The following is an 11,925-nucleotide window of genomic DNA, read 5'->3' on the forward strand; positions in this document are numbered from 1 at the left end:
GCATGGTGGCTCATGACCATAATCCCAGCACTTTAGGAGGCCAAGGTGGGAGGATCACTTGAGGCTGAGAGTTCAAGACCAGTTTGGGCAACATAGGTAGATCCTGTTTCTAAAAACAATTTTTTTAAAAAAATTAGCCAAGCGTGGTAGTACAGGACTGTAGTCCCAGCTACTCAGGAAGCTATGGTAGGAGGACTGATTGAGCCTAGGGGTTCAAGGTTATAGTGAGCTATGATTTGGCTACTACACTCCAGCCAAGGTGACACAGTAAGAACCTGTCTCTAAAAAAAAGTTTTTTTTAATAATTAAAGACATACAAAAAATTTTTTAAGGGCAAGACTAAGCTATAGTATCTAGGGATATTCATTTGAGTAAAAACACTTTTAAAAAATGCAAAGATGTCATTACTATAAAAGTCAGGATAATGGTTACATAGGAGGAGTGAGGGGCCTGTGATTGAGATGCGAATATGAAAAGGGCTTCTGGACTAAGTGACAAAGTTCCAATTCTTGACTTGGATGATAGTTACAAAAGTGTTCACCTTATAATTCACTGTGTAATACATTATTGTGGGTGGCTTACTAATTCTGTATTTTATTTAACAATAAAGGATTTTTTTAAAGTAGTGATATCAGAAGTGTTCCTCCTCACTCTGACTCGCATAGGTGTATTAGAGGTAGGTTTCTACATAAGTACTAAATAGCTTGGGGTCTACCCTGAACTCAATAAACTAAACTCATACTAATTCCTAATCTTTAGGTAAATGGCTGAGGAAAGATCAAAATATGGCAAAAAGGTTCCAATATTATTCCTGAGAATTTTCTAAACAAGATGGTATAGTGTGAACTCTGGTATAACAGCCATGCTTAAAGATTGTTCGCTCTTCATACAAAACATTATTAGCTATGGGACCTCAGTCAAGTGACTTAATCTCTCCATGCCTCAATTTTCTCATCTATGAAATAAGGTTAATAACAATATTTACATCACAAGGCCATTATAGAGATCAAATTAGTTTATTAACATACCTAAAGTGCTCAGAACAGTACCTGGATATAGAAAGCATTATATTAATGTTAATTCGTTAGAATATCAAAGAGATGGATTTGTAGAAATAGGTGACACAGAAAAGATCTCTTTCTTATGGTAATGGATATGTTATTTTTGCCTGCCCAGCATCAATTTCCTCCTCTTCTAATAGCAGCACACTAGTCTTTCCCATGGGATACTCCCATCTTCTACATTTTGGGTAAGGCTGCCTCCTCTCCAAAGAGGCGGATACATACCCACGCTGACCACAGTAACTGGCTGAAGAATTGCTACACAACCCAAATCAGTTCAATGTGACTCAACTCCAAGGCTTTTGTTGTGCTCGTTGAAAAAAAAGTCATCATTTTCATTGGACTTGCCACTCTGAGGATATAAAAATTAGAGGCTACTAGTGGCCACTCTTGCCAACTCTGGAAGAGCCTGCGTGAATGCAGCCAATGTGAAGATGGAGAAAGAATTCGTCCTGACAAAATCATTGAGTCACTGGATCCAGCTAGACCTGAAGTCAGGATCTGTCCTTGGAATGTTCAGTTATGAAGGCCAATAAATGCACTTTTTTTTTATTTTTTTTTTTTGAGACAGAGTCTCGCTTTGTTGCCTAGGCTAGGGTGAGTGCCGTGGCGTCAGCCTAGCTCACAGCAACCTCAAACTCCTGGGCTCAAGCAATCCTTCTGCCTCAGCCTCCCAAGTAGCTGGGACTACAGGCATGTGCCACCATGCCCGGCTAATTTTTTCTATATATATGAGTTGGCCAATTAATTTCTTTCTATTTATAGTAGAGACGGGGTCTCACTCTTGCTCAGGCTGGTTTTGAACTCCTGACCTCGAGCAATCCGCCCGCCTCGGCCTCCCAGAGAGCTAGGATTACAGGCGTGAGCCACCGCGCCCGGCCAATAAATGCACTTTTTATTATACACTGGCCCGTCTGTGTTGGGATTCTATCATCTGCACAACACATTGACTTAAAACTCCTCAGATAGTTGAACACAACAATCATCCCCTCAAAGTATACAACTTATTCCCATTTAAAAAAATCAGTCTGTACTACAGCCAATCAATATGTATTTGGATCCAGGTCGCTTCACCCAAAGAACTGATAACTCAACTCAAAATGTCACGTGAAGGCCAGGCATGGTGTTTGAGACCAACCTGACCAAGAGTGAGACCCTATCCCTACAAAAAATAGAATAATTAGCTGGGGATGGTGGCGTGCACCTGTAGTCCCAGCCACTTGGGAGGCTGAGGCAGGAGGATCACTTGAGCTCAGGAGTTTGAGGTTGCAGTGAGCTATGATCACACCACTGCACTCCAGGCCGGGTGATAGAGCGAGACCCTGCCTCAAAAAAAAAAAAAAAAAAAAAATCATGTGAAACCAGAAGGGTTCCTACTTTAGTATTTTTAAATGCCTGCCTTTGGGGGTTTATACACTCATCTGGTTTTTTGGGTGGGAATGAGGGTCTCTCAAACTCCTGGGCTCAAACAATCCTCCCACCTCAGCCTCCTGAGTAGCTAGGACTATAGGTATGTGCCAGGACACTCACCTTCAATCAGCTGCTTTAAAAACATATCCCATTTAAGGTATATTTTGAAGGCTGGGCGCAGTGACTCACGCCTGTAATCCCAGCACTCTGGACGGCAGAGGTGGGCAGATCATTTGAGCTCAGGTGTTCGAGACCAGCCTAAGCAAGAGCGAGACCCTGTCTCTACTAAAAAAAATTGAAAGAAATTAGCTGGACAACTAAAAATATATAGAAAAAATTAGCCTGGCATGGTGGTGGCACATGCCTGTAGTCCTATGTATATCATACTATTACCTTATACACACATAAAACACTCCTCTATCCTTTCTGAGTCACCTATTTCAGCCAACATCCCTGCTGTTCTTCTAGGAACTAAACTCAAAACCTTAGAATTAAATTAGCCTTTTTGGCTTTCACTATTGAGCTGAGCTTTAACTCGGATTATCTCATTTAACTGGATACACAGTATATATAACTTCTGATTTTACCAATGAGAAAATTGATGTTAAAGGTCACATGCTACTAAGTAGTAGAGCCAGAGAAAGAGATTCCAGACCCCGTGCTCTTAATCAACACACAGCATTGCCTTATCTAGATCACCCTGTCCATCCATACTCTAAGTAACCAGATCTTACACTTGATTTTCTTCCATATTTATTCAACAGCAACTACACACCTACTCTATGCCAGGCACAATAGAATTGAGGAATGAATAAAACAGTCCTTCAAGGAGCTCATAGTACAGTGGAAAAACCAGATATTAACAAGTAATTATGATATAAGGTGAGAAATGTTCTTAATACAGGTATGCATAAAGTGCTAAGAGAGTAGAGGAAAGAGAGGGCCTTATAATACCTTGTGTCTTCTAGTATGCAGAAGAAAGCAGGAACCAAGTGGCTTCAATTCAGTTCAACAAATAATCATATGCAAAGATATCAAATCCAAGCTCTTACCATCTGACACATGAATTACTCCTATCTTTATTACCATTCACCAACCCGGAAACCTGGGCAAATTATTTAACTTCTCTAAATCTGTTTCCTCTTTTGTAAAAGGGGGAAAAAAACACTATCTATCACACAGAATTACTGTGAGGCCTAAACGAAAAAAGGCATATAAAAGTCTTATCACAGTCTTTGAATACAGTATTTTTAGAAACCTTAACCATTATTCATAAATGGCATTCATTATGCCATTCCCCATTCCAAAACATCTATGATATAACATCAAAACTCTAGCATGTAAAGGATCTGAAGGAGACTTCTGGAGTGGTGGCAATGTTGTTTCTTGATCTGGGTGTTGACCTCATGAGTGTATACAGTTCATAAAATTTACTGAGCTCAGTAAGACTATGGTATTAAGAACTCCTCCTCAGGTTCCCACCTGTCCTGAGCTGCCCCTATACTCAGGAAGGCCTGAAGGGGGCCCTACAAAGAGAAGGTGGTGCCGTCTCTACCTCTGCCAGGAGGAAATGTGACTCGGCTCCTGCCCTTGGTGGAAACAGTGGGGGAGTACAGACCAACCCTGGTCCATAAGCCCTTTAGTAGAGTTTAAAACAAACAAAACAGGATCTGGGAAGCTAAACCAATCACCCTGATTAAGTGTGAATAGATATTCCAACATTTGTGCTTACTATGACTTGGGTTGGAAAGATGTACATGCTATTCTAAGCCAGACTTTAAACGATTTTGAGAAATCCACAGTGTTAACAGAGGCACAAATTTTGCCACCAGATTATACCTTTCAGATCCTAGATATCCACAGCAGTGTCTGTGCCTGACCCCAGGTGGGATAATAAACCCTCAGAAGAGAAGTGGGAAAGAACACAATTTCTAGTATGCAGCCTGGCTGGCCTCAAGGCTGCCAGGCAAAAGGCAGTCAATTATTCCAAGGTCTCCACCATGACCCAGGGGCCCATGGAAGACCCCACAGCCTCCCTGGATTGGCTCTGGGAGGCAACAGAGACACACCACTCTTGGTCTTAACTCCTAGGAGAGACAAGTGATAATAAAGACAAATTATTGACGCAAGCAGCACCACATATTGGGGAAAAGCTCCAGAAGCTTCTCCAGGACCTGACCACCTATCCCTGGATGGTACAGTGGCTGCTGCTAATTCTGTTTTCTGTAACAACTTCTGAGTTCGAGTGTCAGGCTCAGGAGAAGGAGTGGAGGAAGGAGGCTAGGCATGCCCAGTTCATGACAGCATTAGCGGCCACATTCGGATCAATGGCCTAAGCCTCCACTGAAGGAAAGGATCTCTGATGCCACATCTGCTAACAGAAAGGGCACCAGGCCAAGAACTGCCCCAATAAGGAGAGTCCACCCAAGGCCCCTTGTCACTGGTGCCATCAAACAGGTCACTGGACCATACTCTGTCCTATGGGATTATCCCAGGAGGAGAGTCAGTCGCCACACCAGATCATGGCACAACAATGAAGGAGCCCGCTCCTGTCAGCCCACTTGGCAGATAACGATCACTGGACTGGTAACCCTCCTGGTGGCAGGCAGGCCAGTGAATTTTCCTCTTGATACTAGGGCTGCCTACTCTGTCCTCCTTACCTACTCCAGAAAACTGAGCACTCAATCATATGGTCAACAGAGTCTCTGAGGTCCCTATCAAACAGTTCTTTACTCTCCCTTTGCTTTGTTTGTGGGTGGACATGACATTGTCCCATCAACCAGCTAGCATGTGACTTACTTTCTAAACTGTGAGTGTGGGTTTCTTTCTACCCTCAGGAGGAACCCAGGCTCACAGATCTCTTATAGGTTATCTCACCCTATACTATCTGCCAAACCAATAAATCTTCAAGGAGCTTTGAGAGTAAAACTTGCCTCTCTGGCCCAATGAAAGGGTCATGCCCCAGTGAGGACTGGCAAATAGATTTCATCCAAATGCTTTCCTATAGAGGAGTCAGCACTTATTATTGTTTATTGACTCTTTTACTCATTGGGTTGATGCTTCACGGCAGCACTGAAAAGGCTGCTGAAGTTTCCTGAAGACTTATCGAGGACATGATACCTCATTTTGGCCTCCCTTGGTCCTTACAGAATGACACGGGCCTGCCTTTGCTTCACAGGAATCGGCTGGACACCAACATGCCCTTCAAGTAGCTCAGTTCTGGCAGACATTACAAGAACACAAGCTACCACCTAGAAACCCTTCTTCCCCTAATCCTCTCTGTCAGCCAGGGACTTGGTGCTCATCAAACAGTGGAAGGATAGGTCCCCCACATCCCAGCTAATCCTGGTGTGGAAAGGTCCTTATCCAGTCTTACTTTCTACCCCAGCTGCTAGTAAGGTTCCAGGGATACCCACTTGGATGCATCATTCTTGGGTGAAGTCATGGAAAGACCAAAACAAAACTCATCCAGCCCCTGTGGACAAGGACTCCAACACCAGAGACAAATACTCGTGTACTCCCTTGGAGGATTTCCGGTACCTTTTCAAGCAGACTCCTCCTGCTGGGGCTCCTTCAGATAAGTAACACAAAGTGTTTATCCATGGGTAAAACACCTTTTACCCTGGCAAACAAAACCACCACTTTCTACCTTTATGGGAACAGCTGCCGCTGCTAGAGTAGCCACAGGAGGCACATGCCTACGTCTGCAGCCACCTTTGGCTGAGGAGGCAGCACGAGGTGGAAACTAGCCATACACCTGCCCTCTTATAGGAACAGTTAGATTCACTTGCAGAGGTCACCTTACAAAATAAGCCGGCCCTTGATCTTCTAACTGGAGCAGAAGGGGGCACCTGCTTGTTCTTAAAAGAACAGCGCTGCTCCTTTGTTAACAAATCAGGACAGGTTCAGGACAACATCAATGCCATCCTAGAGTCTGCCTCCAATTTCCAGACTCAAGGTGAGACCTCTAGGCCCTGGTGGATGCCCTTACTAATTTTCTTCATCACCCCGTTACTTTGCATCCTGGAAATTCTTAGATCAAGGCCAATCCTCATAAATTTTCAAACTTCATATATTTCATCCTGCCTAGAGGCCATCGAACTACAAATAATCCTACATTTTCTGCCAGCCCTGGTGCCTACCTCCTCCTCACACCTACAACAACATCAACCTACCAAGAACATATACCAAAGTACCCTGGAGAGACCCCTGGAGAACCTACAAGAGGCCACCCTATTAGGGGTCGTCGTCCCCTTCCCCCACTCAGCAGGAAGCAGCCAGATGAGCCAATGCCCCTACCCAATGATTTGGGCCTTTAGAATACAAAGTGGAGAAATGTCAGGTAGTTAGTAAGGAATTCTGAGTATCCTAGGGACGAAAGATTGTGCAATTGCCACACCTGGGAAGAAGGACAAGGGTAGGTCCAAGGTCCCCATCTTGGTCCTCCCCTAGCTTAATCCTGCCCTGAGCTACTGCCATACCTGGGGCAGGAGAGAATATCCTAGAATCTGCCAATCAGAATTTAGTGTGCCAGCTGCAAAACAATGCAGAGGACACTCTAGCCCATGGGCCAAGCAGCATAGGTACCATAGAGTCCGGAAATTGACCTAGAGCACTCCGCATACGTAATAAGACTCAGGCCACAACTCCGAACTGTCCAAAGTGGTTCCATGGTGATGTCTGAGCCACAGGGAGGTCCCAATCCTGGCACTATGAAACAAGACTGAGACCATAACCAATCCTTTTTTTGAGACACAGTCTGGCTTTGTTGCCCAGGCTACAGTACCATGACCTCAGCCTAGCTCACAGCAACATCAAACTCCTAAGCTCAAGCAATCTTCCTGCCTCAGCCTCCCAAGTGGCTGGGACTACAGGCATACACCATCACGCCCAGCTAATTTCTTTCTATTTTTAGTAGAGATAGAGTCTCGCTCTTGCTCAGGCTGGTCTCGAACTCCTGACCTCAAGCAGTCCTCCTGCCTCAGTCTCCCAAAGTGCTAGGATTACAGGTGTGAGCCACTGTGTCCGGCCAAACCGACTCTTTTTTGCCCCTTCCTTTTACTTTCACTTTGCAGCAACAATGGGTCTGGTCATCATCTGTGGCATATGTATCACGTTCTATAAATCTATATGCTCTTGCTCTATACTCCTGTCTTTTTCTATTCAATAAACCTCATTTTCGTGCTTGCCTTAAAAAAAAAATTCACTGAGCTCTACACTTATATTATGTGCCCTGTATATATACTGTACTTCAGTAAAAAAGTTTTTTAGGCCGGGCGCTGTGGCTCACGCCTGTAATCCTAGCTCTTGGGAGGCCGAGGCGGGCGGATTGCTCAAGGTCAGGAGTTCAAAAACCAGCCTGAGCAAGAGCGAGACCCCGTCTCTACTATAAATAGAAAGAAATCAATTGGCCAACTGATATATATATAAAAAATTAGCCGGGCATGGTGGCACATGCCTGTAGTCCCAGCTACAGGCTGAGGCAGAAGGATCGCTCGAGCCCAGGAGTTTGAGGTTGCTGTGAGCTAGGCTGACGCCACGGCACTCACTCTAGCCTGGGCAACAAAGCGAGACTCTGTCTCAAAAAAAAAAAAAAAAAGTTTTTAAAAAAAAAATCATTAAACTGGCTGGGCACGGTGGCTCATGCCTGTAATCCCAGCACTCTGGGAGGCCGAGGGGGGAGGATCACTTGAGTTCAGGAGTTCCAGACCAGCCTGAAAAGAGTGAGACCCCCGTCTCCACTAAAAATAGAAAAAAAGCTAGCCCAACGTGGTGGCGTGGGCCTGAAGTCCCAGCTACTCCAGAGGCTGAGGCAGGAGGATCGCTTGAACCCAGGAGTTTGAGGTTGCTGTAAGCTAGTTGAGGTTGCTGTAAGCTAGTCACAGCACTCTAGCCCAGGATGCAGAGGAAGAGTCTCTCAAAAAAAAGAAAGAAAGAAAGAAAATCATCAAACTCTGGCTTCAAACTAACCTCCACCCTATTACTCCCCTACTTTGGATATTTTACATCCTTGAACATTTCTTGATGCTATTTATCTTCTGCTACCTCGAACTCCCTTTTTCTCTATCTCCCTTTCCAGCCCCTATGTCCTTAAAGAGTCAGCTCAAATCCCACACATTCTTAGGAAACTGGAAAAGGAGAGGACAGTTTATTCAGGGTCAGAACACTAAGGAAGGAACTGAGTGGACAGAGGACATTTTTTGTTTGATTCTCTCACTAGCCTGTGGCTCCTTCAGCCCACGTTCTGTCTCACTGTAGGCACTAGTATAAAACAATGTTTGATGAAACCCTTAAATAAGTAATAAGGAACAGCGGGAAGAACTGCACTGCAAGTCCCATACTGAGAAGAGGCTTCTACTCACAGGGATTCTCCTCACTTAAACAAGATTGCTCCCCTCATCCTAGACCCTCTCACACACCGTCCCCTACCGCAGGTAGCACCGCCGGCGATCCCGCGCCAAATCCCAGTCCCCAGCGCAAACCCTGCTCCACACTCTGGACCCCTCCTGTCATCCCAACCTTCTTCGGACCACACCCCTCGGCTTAGGACTCCGAACGGGACACGCCCCCTCCTATTCCCACCCCTCAGGTGGTCCGGCCCCCGGGACCCGACCCTCACGACACCGCCCCTACGCCCAGTCCCCTCGGCAGCCCCGCCCTCGCGTCCCGCCCTCTCCCAGGACCCCACGAGCCGCTCCGTTCTCAGAACCCCGCGCGCCTGCGGTCGCCGCCCCCGCCTCCCATTCACAGAGGCCGGGGCCGCGCAGGCGGGGCCTGGCCGCGCCCTGGAGCCGGCGCTCTCACCTCTCTTCCAAGAGCTCAGGGGGGACACCACCTCCACCCGCTCAGAAATGAACTCAGCCAGACTGGAGCGGAACAAGGCCGCCCGCACGGTCACGGCCACCACCAGCACCAGGGCCAAGGGAGCCGCCATGATAACTGGGGCGGGCGCGCAGGCGGGAAGGGAAGCCGAGGCGGAAGAGCCTCGCGACCTGCGCGCCACCCTCTGTAGTCCCTCGGGTGGGCGCGCGCCGCTGCCGCCGCCGGGCCGGCCGGGCGTGGGGACTACCACTCCCAGGGAGCCTTGCGGCGGGCCGGCTGCGGGGCCGCGCCGGGGAGGCGCTGCCGAAAGTAGACGCGAAAGTCGATTGTGTGTGCTGGCGAGTTCTTGTGTGCATGTTTTTAATGTTAAAATGATTACCTTTTATGTTTTTAAAGAGTGTTCAATAATTATTCTTTTATTTGCTTCACGATTGTTTGTTAAACGGCAACTATCTGCCGGGCACTGTATTGGGTTCTGAAGATACATTTTGAAGAGTTGTAGACACTAGCTCTGCGACCTTCAACAAGTTGCTTAACCTTCCTGTTCCTTAGGTCCCCTCATCTGAAAAATGTACTGATACTTGGCTCACTAGAGACAATTAAGGAATGTTTAGAAATTGGGCCAGTCGCTTTTAAATGCAGCCATTATTGGAAATTAAACTATATAAACTTACAATTAAATTATTTTAAAAGCAAGGGAATAAATGCTCAAAACTCATCATTTCTTAATTATTACTTTTGAAAAATCTGTGCTCTTTATGTTACCAGTGTGGTAAATACTACATACTTCTGTCCTTCTCTTCTCGAAAGGTGTTTCGTTACCTCAGCTTGGTAGCTTGAAATCCCTCCCGGTGGGAGTGTTTACACCACAGAAATCAGTAAACACTACAAATCAGGGGTTTGGGGTTTGGAAAGCCCATTGATAAGCACCACTTCATTAATTAATGTATGAAAAGTGCTTATGATAAGTGCTTAAATATTAGCTATAATACTATTAAATGTACAAGAAAATGTCAGATCTGTGAAAAAAAATGAAACAGTGCATGATTGAGAATAACTTGGTGAAAGGATGCTGGTAACACTGAGCAAAGTGAGCAGGGAAAGCTCTGGAAAGAGGTGACATTTGAGCTGAGACCTAAAGGATGAGAAATCAATCAGAGCTTCCAAGCAGAGGGAACAAACTCTTGAGTTAGGAAACAGCAAGGTTTGTTTGAGGATCAGAAAGGAAACAAATATGGCTCAACTGGAGAAAGTAGAACTTGTGAATGAGGAGATGGGCAATCAGATAGCAACCTAATGACCATGTTTGGGAATTTGGGCTTCATTCAAAGTGCAATGCATGTTCTATTGGAGAATTTTAAACAAGAAAGTGATATGGCAAGGTGTATGTTATTTTAAAAGATCTCTGATCATGGCAACAGTGTGAAGCTCAGTGGAAATAAAAGAAAAATAAAAAAGGATCTCTGGCTGGGCAGCTCTCTGGGAGGCTGAGGCGGGCAGATTGCTCAAGGTCAGGAGTTCAAAACCAGCCTGAGCAAGAGCGAGACCCTGTCTCTACTATAAATAGAAATAAATTAATTGGCCAACTAATATATATAGAAAAAATTAGCTGGGCATAGTGGCACATGCCTGTAGTCTCAGCTACTTGGGAGGCTGAGGCAGGAAGATCGCTTGAGCCCAGGAGTTTGAGGTTGCTGTGAGCTAGGCTGACGCCACGGCACTCACTCTAGCCTGGGCAACAAAGCGAGACTCTTGTCTCAAAAAAAATAAAATAAAATGTTTATTTCCTAGTTCTGCCCTAGAGACTGACTCACTAGACCTGGGGTGGAGCCCAAGAACCTGCATTCTTAACCTCTCCAGGTAATTCTAATGTTGGTAATTCAGAAGCCACACTTTGAGAAACATAACCCTGAAGGTATAGGTATCTAGTAGCTTATGGAACAAAAAAATGAGAATAGCAATGATAGCCAGCAAGTCTTGAGTGCTTACTATGCGCTAAGTACTATTTCAAGTGCCTTACATATATTATCTCATTTAATATATGTATTATTAAAGGTACTGTTATTTCTCTATCATCATATGCATATGAAGAAACTAAAGCACAAAGAGATTTAGTAATTTGTCCAAGGTCACACAGCTAGTAAATAGCAGAAGCAGGATCTGTATGTTAGCTTCAGATATTATGGTTAAGCTTGAAAAAATGGGAGGAAATTGGGTTGAGTTGGGTTGTTTTGTTGTTGTAGTTGAGGAGGAAGGATAGAGAGTGGAAAGGAGGGAGATGATAAAGGAGTAGCAAGGGGATTTCTCTCTTGAGAAACCAGAGATTCCAGAAGATATGTGGATTACCTGGAAAGGAAGAAATTCAGGCTCTGAGATATTTAGTAACTATCATTAAGCCACACACCTGGATAGTTTTTCCTTTAACATTTATTGAGCACCTACCATTGCCAGATCCTGTGCTAGACTGTGGAGATACAGTCTATCTAGTACATCTCTTTGATTTCAAATAGCAAACTGATTCTGGCCACCTTCAACACAAAGGAAATTAACTAGAAAGCCATTGGCCTAGTGACCAGCCACCATTACAAATGCCACAGGTGACTAGCTAGGCAAAGGAGTTCATGACAGCCCA

General features: G+C 45.1%; 1 protein-coding gene across 1 annotated transcript in view; it reads right to left on the reverse strand.

Annotated features, from left to right (window-relative positions):
• The window catches only part of PIGU (phosphatidylinositol glycan anchor biosynthesis class U), a 95,056-nt gene extending 85,611 nt beyond the window's left edge, over window positions 1-9,445 (reverse strand). Inside the window, exon 1 of the mRNA XM_012754659.2 lies at window positions 9,276-9,445. Within this exon, the coding sequence (XP_012610113.1) occupies window positions 9,276-9,405 (130 nt within the window). The 5' untranslated portion in view covers window positions 9,406-9,445. The remainder of the gene's footprint in view (window positions 1-9,275) is intronic.
• Between the last annotated feature and the right edge of the window lie 2,480 nt (window positions 9,446-11,925).

Source organism: Microcebus murinus, chromosome 16, assembly GCF_040939455.1.
Source record: "Microcebus murinus isolate Inina chromosome 16, M.murinus_Inina_mat1.0, whole genome shotgun sequence".
NCBI classification, from domain to species: Eukaryota; Metazoa; Chordata; class Mammalia; order Primates; family Cheirogaleidae; genus Microcebus; species Microcebus murinus.